Source organism: Rattus norvegicus, chromosome 12 (assembly GCF_021556685.1).
Source record: "Rattus norvegicus strain SHRSP/BbbUtx chromosome 12, alternate assembly SHRSP_T2T, whole genome shotgun sequence".
In the NCBI taxonomy this organism is placed as follows: Eukaryota; Metazoa; Chordata; class Mammalia; order Rodentia; family Muridae; genus Rattus; species Rattus norvegicus.
The window spans coordinates 33,856,816-33,873,395 of record NC_141545.1 but is presented as its reverse complement, the minus strand read 5'-3'; the positions used below and the strand labels follow the sequence as shown (position 1 = coordinate 33,873,395).

The 16,580-nt window shown below is 47.3% G+C and overlaps 1 protein-coding gene and 1 long non-coding RNA gene across 2 annotated transcripts in view; one reads left to right on the top strand and one right to left on the bottom strand.

Annotated features, from left to right (window-relative positions):
* The first annotated feature begins 243 nt into the window (after window positions 1-243).
* The window catches only part of Sumf2 (sulfatase modifying factor 2), a 17,912-nt gene continuing 1,575 nt past the window's right edge, over window positions 244-16,580 (top strand). The window contains 8 exon segments of the mRNA NM_001025125.2: window positions 244-343; window positions 4,101-4,257; window positions 7,251-7,362; window positions 8,608-8,652; window positions 9,736-9,886; window positions 12,702-12,757; window positions 15,389-15,473; window positions 15,605-15,749. Of these exon segments, the coding sequence (NP_001020296.2) occupies window positions 256-343; window positions 4,101-4,257; window positions 7,251-7,362; window positions 8,608-8,652; window positions 9,736-9,886; window positions 12,702-12,757; window positions 15,389-15,473; window positions 15,605-15,749 (839 nt within the window). The 5' untranslated portion in view covers window positions 244-255.
* Window positions 5,949-9,813, bottom strand: LOC120095933 (uncharacterized). Its single transcript, XR_015634775.1, has 2 exons — window positions 9,724-9,813; window positions 5,949-6,270 (listed from the first exon to the last, which is right to left on the bottom strand). It is a non-coding gene; the product is annotated as an uncharacterized LOC120095933 (long non-coding RNA).

Below are 16,580 nucleotides of genomic sequence, written 5' to 3'. Positions count from 1 at the left end.
TAGTTCACGCAGACAGGCCGTTCAGTTCCCAGCACCCTGGGCGGCTTCTGACCAGCTGTGGCTGTAGCACCGTGGGCCTGCACAGGCTTGTTAACAGAATAGATTTTTTTAAAAATCAAAATGGGTGTGGGCCGGTGTTTAATTCATTCATGGGCGGTCCTGACAGGCAAGCTCCCAAAGAGCACCCTGCCATTGGTCACTGAATGTGTGCTTTAGCAACAAGTACGCAGGCGCGAGGAAGCCCGGAAAAGACGCATGCGTCCTGAGTTCTGGCTCCTCAGCATGGGTTCCCTGTTCCCTGTCCTGCTGCTGTGGCTCCTGTCCTGCCCCAGGCTTCAGCTAGGTCAGTGTGTGGCCCTGTGCCTATTTCCCGCATCCCTGAGCACCTGAAAGTGACTGTACCCTGCGTTCTAGGTGCTGCGCCCCCACCCCCCCGCCTCGGAGGGTTTTTCGCGGGGTTTCGGGCTACTTGCTGGGGCTAGCCACCATGAAACTGCACTTTATTTCTTGAAGCAGGGTCTCTGGTATGCAGCCCTGCCCGGGGCACTGAGAGTAAGGCATTCTGGTTTTCCTTTCTCCCTTTCCCACTTCCCCCGTCTTGAGCTGGGACACCAGTGTAATGCATATCTTTTATTTGTACAAAGCTTTAAAAGCTCAAGATTGGTTTAAGCCACATACACAGAAATCCGATGCCATTTCCCACCTTACTTTAACAGTACTCAATATTGTCTGTTTAAATGCACCTTTTATCGCTAGTTACCTATGGATTAAGTTTTTCTTAGAATGTGTATGCGGGTTTTGCCTCCTTGTATGTATGTACACCATGAGCGTTGGATCCCTGCAACAGCAACAAGTGCTCTTATATGCTAGCACGCTATTTTATCTTTGAGGCAGAGTCTCAACTACGTCGCTCTGTCTGGCCTGGAACCTTAAGACCAGGCTCACCTCGAATTCATTATAAGGTTTTTTTGTTATAAAGGTCTTGGCTGTGTAGCCCAAACTAGTCTTGTGCTTGTGATCTCCTGCCGCACCTTCTTAAGGGTTGGAATTATAAGGCACAAAATATGGTCTCAGATTGTATTTTGTTATGTGACAGGATCTCACTGTGTCGACCAGGCTGGTCTCAAAACACAAAGATGCATCTGTTTCTGCCTCCAGATGCTGGGCTTAGTTAGAGGTGTGCACCACCAAACATGACCTGAAAAGAATTTTTCTTTTTCATTTATGTGTTTGTGTGCCATGAGTGTTTCAGATACTGGCAAAGGAGGGAAGGCTTAACCCGGTCTCTAAAAAAAAAATTAATTTTGGTTTTAGAAACAGGGTTTCTCTGTGTATCCTTGTCCATTCTGGAACTCACTCTGTAGACCAGACTGGGCTCAAACTCAGAGAAATGCCTCTACCTCCCAACTGCTGGGATTAAAGGGCCGCCACTGCCCAGCTATATCTATATATCTATATCTATCTATTAAATGCTAGTTTGCTTATTAAATTAGAATCAAGCTAGTTTATATTACAGTTTAATATTTAGTTCCCCTTTGAGATCTCCCTGCTTACTTGTTTTTTTCCCCCTCTCAGCATTATTCCTGAGATGGGTAGAATTGTGTCAGAATGAGAAGAGGGGTAAATGTAAGATCCTGAAAGGCTTGGGCGCTTACACCTTTAATCCCTTGACAGGCAAAGGTAGGCAGATCTCTGTGACTGCCAAGCCAGGCCAGCCCAGAGTTGGAGAAAGGTGGGGGAGGGGTGACCTAGTCATGAAACAGTAAAATAAATTAAAAAAAAAAAAAGATCTAATTTTAAAATGAGAGGCTGGGGTCGAGCACTGCCTAGCATGTTGTGAGACTCTGGTCTCCATCCCCTGTGACACACACAAAGTTCTTGAGCTGGGGAACAGTTCCATAGTCCTACAATCTTAGCATTGGCGAGGCAAAGGTTGGGAGGGTCCCGTTGAATGAAGGAGCTATAGAGTTTTTTCTTTTTTTTTTTAATTTATTTATTTTATTTATATGAGTACACTGTATCTGTTTTCAGACACTAGAAGAGGGCATCAGATGCCATTACAGATGGTTGTGAGCCACCATGTGGTTGCTGGGATTTGAACTCAGGACCTCTGGAAGAGCAGTCAGTGCTCCTAACCGCTGAGCCATCTCTCCAGCCCAGAACTTTTTTTTTTAAATCAGAAAATTGCCATGCAGTGGTGATGCAGGCCTTTAACCCCACCACTCCAGAGGTAGAGGCAGGAAGATCTGTGAGCTCAAGGGCAGCCTGATCTACAGAGTGAGTTCCGGGACAGCCAAGACTAAACAGAAAAACCGTATTTCACAAGAGAGAGAGAAAATTTTTTTTAAACTCAGAAAAATTCTTAGCACACATGCCCATAAATTATGAGGGTGATTCAGTTGTACAGCGCATGCCTAGCATGGAATCTAAGTTCCATCCCCTGCATCACAGAAACTGGGCCAAACGGTACACACCTGTTACCTTAGCACCAGGAAGTTAAGGCAATGAAGTCAGGAGTTCAGCAGCATCCTCCGATACATAGCTCTAGGCCAGCCTGGGCTACAGGAGACCTCATCTCAAAAATAAAATAATAAAGTATTCACCAACACAAAGGAAGAGGGATAGAAACAGCATGAAGTGTGAGTGGTGTACTGGCTTACCCATTAATCCCAGCACTTGGCGGGCAGAGGCAAGTTGATCTCTATGAGTTCAAGGCTAGCCTGAGCTATATAGTAAGACCTTGCCTCCAATGGTCAGGTAGCCCGGGTAGAGGGAGTGTGAGTGAAAACGTAAATGTATCTGAGGATACGGTTTCTAAATTTGCCTAGCTGAGGAGAGAGAGGTATATAACTAATGACGTATGATCTGGGGGAGAGAGGTATATAACTGATGACGTATGATCTGGGGAGAGAGGGGTATATAACTAATGACGTATGATCTGGGGAGAGAGGGGTATATAACTAATGACATATGATCTGGGGAGAGAGAGGTATATAACTAATGACGTATGATCTGGAGAAATGACTCAGCACTTAAGAGCACTTGCTGAGTCTGTTGAGGATGGGAACCTAGGCTTGGTCCCCAGCACCCACGTGGCAGCTAGCATCTGTCTGGTTACAGAGGACTCAGTGCCCTCTTCTGGCCTCTGTGAGTACCAAGCACACACATAGTGCACTTATATACATGCAGATACACACTCATAAAATAAATGCAGTTTTAGAAAGCAGGGTGTGGGGCTGGAGAGATGGCTCAGCGGTTAAGAGCACTGACTGCTCTTCCAGAGGTCCTGAGTTCAAATCCCAGCAACCACATGGTGGCTCACAACCATCTGTAATGAGATGTGATGCCCTCTTCTGGTGTGTCTAAAGACAGATACAGTGTACTTATATACATAAAATAAATAAGTCTTAAAAAGAAAGCAAGCAAGCAAGCAAGCAAGCAAGCAAGCAAGCAAGCAAGCAGGGTGTATTAGTGAATGTCTTTAGTTTAAGCACTCAGTGGGTAAAAGCAAATGGAACCCCATGAGGCCAGCCCAGTCTACATAGTGAGCTCCCAACCAGCCAGGTCCACACAGTGAGGCCCTGTTTCAACAGAACAATAAAATTTTTTAAAAAGAATCAGGGTATGTGTGTGGGGCTAGGGGTGGCTTTGGGGGTGTACACCTTTATTCCCAGCACTCAGGAGGCAAAGGCAGGCAGATCTCTGTGAGTTTGAGGCCAGCCTGGTCTACAGAGTGAGACCCTGGACAGCAGGGCTACACAGAGAAACCATGTCTCAAAAAACAAATAATAATAACTATAATTATAGTAAAATAAAAAATAATGAGGTAAATCAAACCTTATCTATGTACATATATTTGTGTTTTTTATTTTTGTTTTTTCTTTCCCTTTAAAGATTTATTTTTATGAGTACACCATAGCCATCCACAGACATACCAGAAGAGGTCATCAGATCCCATTACAGAGGGTTGTGAGCCCCCATGTGGTTGCTGGGATTTGAACTCAGGACCTCTGGAAGAACAGTCAGTGCTCTTAACCGCTGAGCCATCTCTCCAGCCCAATGTATCTGTATGTATTACTAGTACTTGTCCTGTTCTGCAGGACATGCCCAGGATCCTGCCATGGTGCACCTGCCAGGTGGTCGGTTTCTGATGGGGACCAATGCTCCAGATGGCAGAGATGGTGAAGGGCCTGCCCGGGAAGTGACAGTAAAACCCTTTGCCATTGACGTATTTCCCGTCACCAATAAAGACTTCAGGTATTTCAAGGTTTTGGGTGCAGGGGTAAAGGTTCTTTATTACCTTTTCTAATACTAATCTTTATTCCTAATATTATATCCCTGTCTCCAAAAAATAAATTAATCACAACAAGGGAAACAGCTATGAGAGATTGAATAGAAACGCAGCTTACAAATCATGAGAGATAGCATCTTGATTTTTATTTTTACAATTTTAGATATTTGTTTTATTATTTGATGGTACATGAGTGCTTTGCCTGTATTTAGTGTGTGCACCCATGTGCATACCTGGTGCCCTCAGAGGTCAGAAGAGGGCATCAGATCCCCTGGAATGGGACTTACATAAGGTTGTGAGTTGCCAGGTGGGTGTTGGGAGTCAAACTCCAGTCTTTTTTTTTTTTTTTTTTTTTTTTTTTGGCGGTCCTGCACCTCATTCTGTAGACCAGGCTGTCTGTGAACTCAGAGCTCCTCCTGCCTCTGCCTCCTGAGTGCTGGGATTAAAGATGTGGGCCACCACCTCCCCAAACCCACTTTTTTTTTTTTTTTTTTTTTTTTTTTTTTTTTGGAGCTGGGGACCGAACCCAGGGCCTTGCTCTTGCTAGGCAAGCGCTCTACTACTAAGCCAAATCCCCAACCCCCCACGGCCTCTTTAAGAGCAACAAATGTTCTTAAGTGTTGAGCCATTCCTCCAGCCCTGATTCCCCATTTTTAGAGGTTTGTAACGCATACATCTGGAGGACACAAGACTGCGTTAGTGTGGGTTTGACTCGTGCTTTTATAGCTTTTAAAGGAGCAAACTCAGTGCGAAGAACTCAGCTAGCAGGTCCTTTGGTTCATTCCCTAGCACTGGGGGAAAAAATCGATCTTTAAAAATTTTAAACTTTTCAAATCCTCCATTTGGGGTCAGACCTCCATGAAAGCACTAATAGTTCCATAGTCCTACAATCTTAGCATTGGCGAGGCATAGGTGGGAGGGTATGAATGAAGGAACTGTAGAATTTTTTTCTTTTTTTAAGATTTATTTATATGAGTACGCTGTATCTGTTCTCAGAACACCAGAAGAGGACATCAGGTCCCATTACAGATGGTTGTGAACCACCATGGGTTTGCTGGGATTTGAACTCAGGACCTCTGGAAGAGCAGTCAGTGCTCTTCCCCCCCCCGCGCCCCCCCCCTCCTGGAGCTGAGGACCGAACCCAGGGCCTTCTAGCAAGCGCTCTACCACTGATCTAAATCCCCAACCCCCCAGTCAGTGTTTTTAACCACTGAGCCATCTCTCCAGCCCAGAACATTTTTTTTTTTAAATCAGAAAATTGCCATGCAGTGGTGATGCAGGCCTTTAACCCCACCACTCCAGAGGCAGAGGCAGGAAGATCTGTGAGCTCAGGGGCAGCCTGACCTACAGAGTGAGTTCTGGGACAGCCAAGACTACACAGGGAAACCCTATTGAGAGAGAGAGAGAGAGAGAGAGAGAGAGAGAGAGAGAGAGAGAGAGAGAGAGAGAGAGATGGGGGGCGGTTTAAAAATCAGAAAAATCCCTAAGACACATATGCACATAAATTATAGGGTTGATTCCGTTGTGATGTAGTAACCAAAATAATTTTATGGTTTGGGGGGTCACAGCATTAGGAAGGTTAAGAACCACTGCTATACAGTGGGTCCCCATCTTTACAAAACAACAAAACCTCCCAGAACTACATATACTCGAGAGATTTTTTTACTGGCATAGATTTTACTTTTATAGAAAAAATCTGGGTCGGGTGTGTTAGAAACAGAGAATCGTCTTGGTGTTGCACAAAGGAACACACAGTTTGGAAGTACCTTGTCAAGGTGATTGTTTTTCCGCAAAAATGATGCAAACCCGGCTGTCAGGCACACTTGGCTGAGATGGTTTCCATCCTCGGTCGCTGCTGTTTATGGGTGGTAACTGCATCTCATGCACTTTATTGGAGGTGGACCTTACACGCTGACAGGACTAGCTGATCAGCTGGGAGGCGAGGATTGAGGAACTGAGACCTTGCAGGCATAACTCCTCTGATAGGAAGAAACAAACCAGAATAGTAACAAAAACCTAACTACCTTTCATAAATAAAAAGCAAAACAAACAAACAAAAAAACCCTACCTTTCATAGAAAGAAGGAAAAAGAAAACAGTTTCTCACGGGTATCAATTTCTGTTTGTTTGTTTTTTGTTTTTTTTTTTAAGATTTATTTGTTAGGTGTACAGTGTTCTGCCTGCATGTACGCATGCAGGCCAGAAGAGGGTGCCAGATCCCATTACAGATGGTTGTAAGCCATCATGTGGTTGCTGGGAATTGAACTCAGGACCCATAGAAGAATAGCCAAGTGCTCTTAACCTCTGAGCCATCTCTCCAGCCCTCGATTTCTTTTTTTTTTTTTTTTCTTTTTTCTTTTTTTTGGGGTTGGGGACCGAACCCAGGGCCTTGCACTTGCTAGGCAAGTGCTCTACCACTGAGCTAAATCCCCAACCCCCCTCGATTTCTTTTTTAAAAAAATATTTATTTTAATAATTTATTTGTGATTTGTCTGGAAGTATACCTGCATGCCAGAAGAGGGCATCAGATCCTATAATAGATTGTTGTGAGCTGCTGGGAACTGAACTTGAGGCCTCTGGAAGAGCAGCTAGTGCTCTTAACCACTGAGCCATCTCTCCAGCCCCAGGTTAATTTCTTTCTTTCTTTTTTTTTTTTTTAAATATTTATTTTATTTATATGAGTACACTGTAGCTGTCTTCAGACACACCAGAAGAGGGCATCAGATCTCATTACAGATGGTTGTGAGCCACCATGTGGTTGCTGGGATTTGAACTCAGGACCACTGGAAGAGCAGCCATTAATCACTGAGCCCTTTTGCCAGCCTCCCCACCCCCCAGGTTAATTTCTTGAAGCTTGTGAAAACTCTTTCAGAACACGAGGCTCCCTGGAGCAGAGGACAGGCATCAGGAATGGGATGCGCAATCCTAGCCATGGAGCCAAGTGAACTCTCTCTTTCCAGGGAGTTTGTCAGGGAGAAGAAGTACCAGACCGAGGCTGAGGCATTCGGGTGGAGCTTCGTCTTTGAGGATTTTGTCTCCCCTGAGCTCAGGAAGCAAGCAAATGAGATGCCGGTGAGAGAGCCTGGTCACAGAGGGGAGGGAGGTGGGAGCTGAACGGAGTCTGCTGAGGGAGAAAGGTCACCTGGGGGCCATCCTGGAGGAGTGACTTGGGAAGCAACAGAGAAAGCTCACTGCTCACTTAGAAGCCAGAGTGGTGAAGGCCCAGCCTGGTGATGCTTGCCTGTAAGCCCAGTTACTTGGGAGGCCGAGGCAGAGTAGCAAGTGAAGGCTAGCATGAACAGTTCACGGAGACCCTGTCTCCAAATGGATTTTTTTTTTAAAGGACTAAAGATGTGGGTCAGTGGCAGAAGGATTGCCCTCTGTTTCGTCCGGGTGAGGAGCACAAGGAAAAAGAGCTCTCTCTACTTTGGCTTTGACTTGAGGGTTTATGGGAGGGGGTATTGTGGTTCATTGTTGTTTGTTTTGTTGTTTGTTTGTTTGTTTGGTCTTCCTTATTTTGTTTGGAAATTTGGTGGTGGTTGTTGTTGTCGTTGTTGTTGTCGTCGTTGTTGTTGTTGTTGTGAGACAAGGTCTCACTATGTAGACCCTGGTTCTTGGCCTAAAGCTCACTCTATAGCCCAGGTTGGCCTTGAACTCACAGAGATCCATTTGCCTTGGCCTGCCAAGTGCTGGATTAAAGGCGTGTGCCACCCCTGCCCAGCTTCACCCTGGCTTTCAGAGACTCACTATGTAGCCCCGTCTGGCCTGGAATTCACTGTACAGTCAGAGATGATCGTAAACACCAATCCTCCTGCCTCAGCCGCTAAGTCCTGAGATAATGGGTGTCCATTACTGGACTGAGTTCATGCCATGCTGGTGACCGAACCCAGAGCTTCTTCCAAGCACTCTGGCAACTGACCTAAAAGCCCAGACTTTAAACTTTTTTTTTTTTTGTTCTTTTTTTCGGAGCTGGGGACCGGACCCAGGGCCTTGTGCTTCCTAGGCAAGCGCTCTACCACTGAGCTAAATCCCCAACCCCCAGACTTTAAACTTTTAACAGAGTCCATCTTTGGCCAAGTGTAATGATGGATACGATCATTCCCAGCACTCTGGAGGCAGGGGAGGGAGGACGTCTGAGTTTGTGGCCAGCCTGGTCTACAGAGTGAGTTCCAGGACAGCCAGGGCTACATAGTGATACTTTGTCTCAAACAAACAAACGAACAAACCAACCAAGACACAGTCCTCCGCCTGTGAGTCAGGAGAAATGCTCTGCTGGGTCAGACCGTCTTGCCCTGATGCTTTTCTCTGTCCTGACAGGCTGTTCTCTGGTGGCTACCAGTGCAAAAGGCATTTTGGAGGCAGGTGAGTATTGCTTCCTCTGCCTCATTTCCTAACACTGCTGGGTTTCATTCTGGAAACTTGGCTTCCCTAAACCCCTAACTTTTCCAGGAATAGTGAGGTACATTGATATTTTTTTAAAGATTTATTTATTTGTTTATTATAAATATACTGTAGCTGTCTTCAAACGCACCAGAAGAAGGCACCAGATCTCATTACAGATGGTTGTGAGCCACCATGTGGTTGCTGGGATTTGAACTCTGAACCTCTGGAAGAGCAGTCATTGCCCTTAACCACAGAGCAATCTTTCCAGCTTGATTTGTTTTTGTTTTTCTCTCCCCCCCCCCCCCCCGGAGCTGGGGACCGAACCCAGGGACCGAACCCAGGGCCTTGCGCTCCCTAGGCAAGCGCTCTACCGCTGAGCTAAATCCCCAACCCCTGTTTTGTTTTTTTTAAGACAGCGTCTCTCTGTGTAGCTGTGACTGGGCTGAAACGGGCTCTGTAGACCAGGTGGGGGGGACCTCAAACTCGGAGACCTGTCTGTCTGCCTCTGCCTCTGAGTGATGGGGTCAAAGGCATGTGTCACCACTGACTGTCCAGCCAGGAATGATGAGTTTTAAGGGAGCGAGCGATTAGGACATTTCAGGAGTAACCCTGTTCCCTCTGCTCTCTTTTCCGTATTTCCTACTGCTCTCTTTACTGAAGAATCTATCTTTTTGTCTCCCTCCTCCCTCTTGTCTCACGGCATCCCACTCTGTAGCCCAGGTTCCTCCTTCCTCAACCTTCTGAGTGCTGAAATTCCAGGTGTGTGCTACCACTGTTCTCCCTGTCTCTTCTCTTTCTCCCTCACCGAGCTACCGTTCCCTATCTCCCTCCTCTACCTAATGTAAAAGCTGAACTGAGGGGTTGGGGATTTGGCTCAGTGGCAGAGCGCTTGCCTAGGAAGCGCAAGGCCCTGGGTTCAGTCCCCAGCTCCGGAAAAAAAAAAAAAAAAAACCAAAAAAAAAAAAAAAAAAAAAAAAGCTGAACTGAGTCACCCCACGCCAAGCCTTTTTTCAGTCATTCCCTAGATCCCAGAAACCTGTCTCACTTCACCTTGCCTGTCAGCCTGCAGGTCCCGGCTCTGGCATCCGAGAGAAACTGGAGCTTCCGGTGGTACACGTGAGCTGGAATGACGCTGGTGCTTACTGCGCATGGCGGGGGAAACGCTTGCCCACAGAAGAGGAGTGGGAGTTTGCAGCGCGAGGAGGCTTGAAGGGTATGTGGATATGTGGATCACCTTCCCGACCTACTCCGCACTGGCTTGAAAGGATGGGGCCAGTCCGAGTCCCCTCCTGGAGGGATTTTGTTTTGTTTAATTTTTTTTGAGACAGGGTTTTGCTATGTAGGCTTGGCTGTCCAGGAACTCATTCTGTAGACCAGGCTGGCTTCGAACTCAAGGAGATCTGCCTGTCTCTGCCTCCTGAGCACTGGGATAAAGCAACCACCTCCCAACTATAGTAGTGATGGGTCATAGTATAGGATAAAAGGACAAAGAAAACCTATCAAGGGCTGGAGAGATGGCTCAGTGGTTAGAGCACTGACTGCTCTTCCAGAGGTCCTGAGTTCAAATCCCAGCAACCACATGGTGGCTCACAACCATCTGTAATGGGGTCTGATGCCTGGTGTGTCTGAAGACAGCTACAGTGTACTTATATATAATAAACCTTTTAAAAAAATTAAAAAAGAAAAAAAAGAAAACCTATCAATCCCTGAGCTCAAAAATCCACCAATCCCTGACCTCAAAAGTCCACCAATCTCTGGACTCAAAACCCACCAATCTCTGAGTTTAAAAACCCACCAATCTCTGAGCTCACCCAAGCTCAGGAATTGAATGAAAACTTACCAATCCTCACACTGGAAATCTCCACTCTGGAAAGCACCCCCTCACCCCCACCATGGTATATAAAGCCTTCCTGCTACTTCTTGCCCCCACCGCCACCCCCAGCAGAGGCAGCAGCACTCCTGGGTGTTCCCTCCCAATCTCTCCTCATTGTGTGGAGTGGGTTTCTGGTATTCCTCGTCTCCTGATTGCCAGGACACCTCAGATCAGAGCCACAACTCGGGGACTCTGCTGCTGGGCAGGTGCTGGGCTATAGGGAAGCACCAAGACACCACTCCCGGGGTGGGGAAACGCAGTCTGAGATGTGGGAGCACCACCTAAAATCAATAAATCTTTAAAAAGCAAACGCAGGAGAGAAGTCTCTTGCTCTTCTTGCCTTCCTGCTCCAGCTCTCTTCCCATTCCCTCTCCCCTCTCTCTCTCCACATACTCATGGTCCGTCTCTACTCCTCTACTTTTTCTCTCTCTCTGCCTTTCTCTGCTCTACTACCCTCAGAACTCCCCTCCCCATGTCCCGAACAAACCCTATTCTATACTTTGTTTTTAAAAAAAAGAGAGAAAAAAAATGAAAAAGGTTCTTCCTCTGTAGCCCAGACTAGCCTTGATTCAATATGTAACCACAGAAATCCTCCTGCCTTAGCCTCCCAAGTGCCAGGTGTGTGGCACAGGCCTTCAATCCCAGCACTTAGAAGGCAGAGGCAGGGGCAGTTAAAAACACTGACTGTTCTAACGGAGGTCCTGAGCAACAGGGGTTGGGGATTTAGCTCAGTGGTAGAGCACTTACCTAGCAAGCGCAAGGCCCTGGGTTCAGTCCCCAGCTCCGGGGGGGGGGGGGGGGGGGGGAAGAAAAAAGAAAAACAAATCCCAGCAACCACATGGTGGCTCACAACCATCTATAATCAGGTCTGGTGCCCTCTTCTGGCCTGCAGGCATACATGCAGGCAGAAAGCTGTATGATGAATACATAATAAATAAATAAATGTTTTATACATACATATATATACATATATATGTATACACACACACACACACACACACATACATACACACATAACTAAAACAAAATAGGTTAAGGGTAATGAAGAGTTAACAAAATTTCACCCCCTTCCTACAGTTTAAAGAGTTGCTACTTAGACTGCTTAGCTAGGCAGTGGTGGCCCAGGCCTTTAACCCCAGCACTTGGGAGGCAGAGGCAGGTGGATCTCTTGAGTTTGAGGCCAGCCTGGTCTACAGAGCTAATTCCAGTATAACGAGGGCTACACAGAGAAACCCTGTTATTGTCCAGGCGTGTTAGCTCATGCCTGGGATTACAGCACTCAGGAGGCTGAGTGCAGGAGCATCACCAAAAGTGGGAAGGAGAGCGAATCACTGAGAGATCCATCACTGGTTTGGGTCCTAAGTCTGTCATCCTGCAGCCCTGACAAGGTAAACTGTTCTTAGAATGGAAACCGATTTCCCAACCTAAGTGCTTCTACACACTTGGTTTTTTTTGTTTGTTTGTTTTGTTTTTTTTAAAGATTTATTTATTTATTATATATAAGTACACTGTAGCTGTCTTCAGATACACCAGAAGAGGGCATCGGATCTCATTACAGATGGTTATGAGCCACCATGTGGTTGCTGGGAATTGAACTCATGACCTCTGGAAGAGCAGTCGGGTGCTCTTAACCGCTGAGCCATCTCTCCAGCCCTTGAGCCATCTCTCCAGCCCGGGTTTTTTTTTTTTAAATATTTATTTACTTTATGTATATGAATACACTGTAGCTGTCTTCAGACACACCAGAAGAAGGCATCGGGTCCCACTACAGATGGTTGCGAGCCACCATGTGGTTGCTGGGAATTGAACTCAGGACCTCTGGAAGAGCAGTCAGTGCTCTTAACCTCTGAGCCATCTCTCCAGCACCATTAATCAGCTTTTAACTGATGAGGCTTCTTCCTACCTGTTGATGTTTGCACTTTAAGTCCAGCTAACAAGTTCCTCCCTTTCCCCCACCGTCTGTGTGTGCATCCCCCACACTCAGGATTCACATTGCGTGGTGTCCAGCAGTGTAATAAAATCTGGTTTTGGGGGGCTGGGGGGACCTGGATGGAATGAAAGGAAGTGATGTCACCCCCTCCTGCCTTCCTTCCAGTTTCCTCCATTTTTTTTCTCCCTTCTCACCCAGTTCTATTTTGTCTCTGCCATCCTGCAGGTCAGGTTTACCCGTGGGGGAACCAGTTCCAGCTAAACCGCACCAACTTGTGGCAGGTAAGACTGAAGGAACTGTTTTCCATCCCTGCCAGGACTCTGTGCTCTGTGGAACACTGAAAGGCCAAGGGCACTGATGACAGTGCTTAGCGTGGCTGGATGAGACAAGTTTGCCCTCTCTGGCGGAATCACAAGTTCAAGGCCTTCCTGGGCATCTGACTCAGAATATATATATATTTTTTCTTTTTTCTTTTTTTCGGAGCTGGGGACCGAACCCAGGGCCTTGCGCTTGCTAGGCAAGCGCTCTACCACTGAGCTAAATCCCCAACCCCCAGAATATATATTTTTAAAGATTTATTTATTTATTATATATATGTACACTGTAGCTGTCTTCAGACACACCAGAAGAGGGCATCAGATCTCATTACAGATGGTTGTGAGCCACCATGTGGTTGCTGGGAATTGAACTTTGGACCTCTTGAAGAGCAGTCAGTGTTCTTAACCATTGAGCCATCTCTCCAGCCCATCAGAAATTAAATGAGTGTACAGTAGGGGCTGGGGATTTAGCTCAGTGGTAGAGCGCTTACCTAGGAAGCGCAAGGCCCTGGGTTTGGTCCCCAGCTCCGAAAAAAAGAACCAAAAAAAAAAAAAAAATGAGTGTACAGTATCAAGTCCCTGTCTCAAAATAAAAAGAAGTAAAAAGTGTAACACGTGGGTGTGCCCATGTCCTGGCACACTTGTGGAAGAGAGGTGGAGGACACCTTCTGGGAGTTGGTCCTCTCGTCCTACCATGCCGATCAGAGACTTGAACTCAGGTCCTAGGCCTTGGCAACAAACGCCTTCATCTCCCCAATACCTTTGCAACATTATTAAACATTCACTTAGAACAGACAAGCGGTGGTGGCACACACCTTTAATCCCAGTACTTTGGAGACAGAGGCGGCCCGCCAGGGGGCGGGGTGGGGGTGGGGAAGGAGGATTGCTGCAAGTTCGAGGCCAGGCTGACACCCTGGGCTATACAGACCCTGTCTCTAAAAACAAAACAACAACAACAAAAAGAGAAACAAATAAGTGTAACAGACTATCACATGTTGTTGAGCAAATCACAGCCCACTGGTCTTCCCTTGTGTAGGAAGAGTTTCTCCAGTGTAGTGCTACAGTGTGTCAGATGTGTGTGTGTGTGTGTGATCTCAGCATGTGTGTGCACATAGGTGTGCATGGAAGTCAGCAGTTCATGGATGGGCAGTTTCTCAATTGCTTCTCCACTTTATAATCTTACAATTTAAACCAATCAATGCTCATAAAATAAAAGTGAATAAATTAAAAAATATATAGGATTTTTAGCCAGGTGGTGGTAGTGCATGCCTTTAACTCCAGCACTCAGGAGGCAGAGATGATGGCAAATCTCTTGAGTTCAAGGCCAGCCTGGTCTACAGAACAAGTTACAGGACACGGGGGGCTGGGAATGGAACTCTGGTCTCCTTGGGTCCTCTGCGAGCACAGTGCATGTATTTGTTTTTAAGATTTATTTATTTTTCTGTGCATTGGTGTTTTGCCCACATGTCTGTGTAAGGGTGCCAGTGTCGCGCGCCCAACGTCTCGCCAGCAAGAACGACGCGAGGACACCAGCAAGAACGACGCGACGTAGCAAAGCGTTTATTGCATCTTAAAGAGGAAGACCCCGAGCCCCAGAATGGTGCTGCTTATATACACCCTAATGTGGCGTGTCCACACCTGATTGGTCGCTTACCCATGATCTCATTGGCACGCCCCGGGGTGGGCAAAGACTTGGCACGAACACACTCTTGCACATGCGCACACAGCTAGTTTCCTGAAAGGAAGTCGGGCTGGCGCAGCGGAAGCCAGCGCCATCTTGTAAGGGCGAATGCTATCTCGGCTTTCCACATGCCAGATCTTGCAATTACAGACAGTTGTAAGCTGCCATGCGGGTGCTGGGATTTGAACCCTGGTTGTCTGGAAGAACAGCTAGTGCTCTTAACTGCAGAGCCATCTCTCCAGCCACTCCACAGTATTTTATGAGATAGGACACCTCAGTGGGAGATGAAGCTCTGTATTTCATAGACTGCCTAGCCAACCACCCCCAGGATCTGTCTCTCTCTGCCCCACAGCACTGGTGTTATAGATGCATGCCAGCATGCCCAGATTTTATACAGTTCTCAGCATATGAACTTGGGTTCTTTTTATTTTTTTAAAGAGTTATTTATTTCATGTATGTAAGTACACTGTCGCTGTCTTCAGACACACCAGAAAAGAGCATCTGATCTCATTACAGATGGTTGTGAGCCACCATGTGGTTGCTGGGATTTGAACTCAGGACCTCTGGAAGAGCAGTCAGTGCTCTTAACCATTGAGTCATCTCCCCAGCCCCTGAACCCCAGTTTTGGTGAGAAGGAAAATGGAGTTGAACCAGTCACATCAGCAAATACAGATGGTGTGCTTCAGTAAAGCCAGGAAGGGCAGTGGGGGAGCGTGGACGTCAGTGGCTCCATCCCTGGCAGGATGAATGGGCGGAGACAGCGCTCTTTCCAAAGCACCATGGAAGGGAACCTGAGGTCACTGTCCTCCCCCATGAAGCAGCCAAGTGGAGTGACCCCGGCTTTCCTCTGGACAGACTGGAGCACCTGCCGTAGCACAGACAGATAACTCTTTGACTTTTATTGTCCTTGTCAGGGAAAGTTCCCCAAGGGTGACAGAGCTGAAGATGGTTTTCATGGACTGTCACCAGTGAACGCTTTCCCCCCACAGAACAACTACGGTAAGACCTCCTTTCATACACAGTGCCTGACAAGGTGGCAGAGGAAGACTCTTCCCCCATCGTCCCCGGGGCATTTGGTGGGGAGGAGAGAGTGCCCTGCTTCTCCAGCTGATGGCCTACTGCTCCTGTAGGGTTATATGACCTCATGGGCAATGTGTGGGAATGGACAGCGTCCACATACCAAGCTGCTGGCCAGGACATGCGTGTCCTCCGGGGGGCATCATGGATCGACACCGCAGACGGCTCTGCTAATCACCGGGCTCGGGTCACCACCAGGTAAGGGTCTGGGGACCACAGGCCTCGGCAGCCATGGCCCAGAGTTGGGACAGGAGCTGTTTCTGCATCGCATCTCAGCTTTTCACTCCAACCCCTTCCTCACCGAGCTCTTTCTGTATCCATTTCACACTCCTCTCACCCTTCCTGCAGATCCGACCTCTACTCAAAGTTGTAAGAGAAGCAAGCTAGCACTGCCGACTGTGGGAAGTGGATATGGGTCCCTAACAGCCTGGGGACCCTTGCCCGAGACTCAGCAGCACTAAGGGGACAGAGGGAGGTGGCAACTTCCTCTGTAGGCACCCGTCCCACACCTAGCAGGGCAGAGGGAAGGAGACTGAGGTGCTCATTAGTCGGCCACAGCCAGGAGATCTGAGTTAACCCACTCGTCAAGCTGCCGGATACAGAAGTTACCGCTTAGAATCATTTTGTGAGGGAGGTGCTGGGGCTGCTCCCCCATCACTGACTTCCAGTCTCTGGAACTCGTGCTTTCATCTCCATAGGTTTAGTTTGGTGGGCCTTGGCCAAGACTCTTCAGACTTTACGGCTTCAGATTGTGGGTGTGGAAGATGGTGAGGCCCCTGCTTATCAGAGAAGACTTACTGCCGATTTAGGGTTCTCTTAGGATAACACAACTTACAGAATGAATTCCTCTCTATAGAGAGAGAGGGGATTTATTGGAATGACTTACAGGCTGTGGTCCAGCTAATCCAACAATGGCTGCTAATGAATAGAAGGTGCAGGAAACCAGTAATGGTGCAGTCCATGAGACCGGATGTCTCGGCTGTCCTCAGTAGATGCTGGAATCCCAAAGAAGTAGGCTCTAATGCCAGT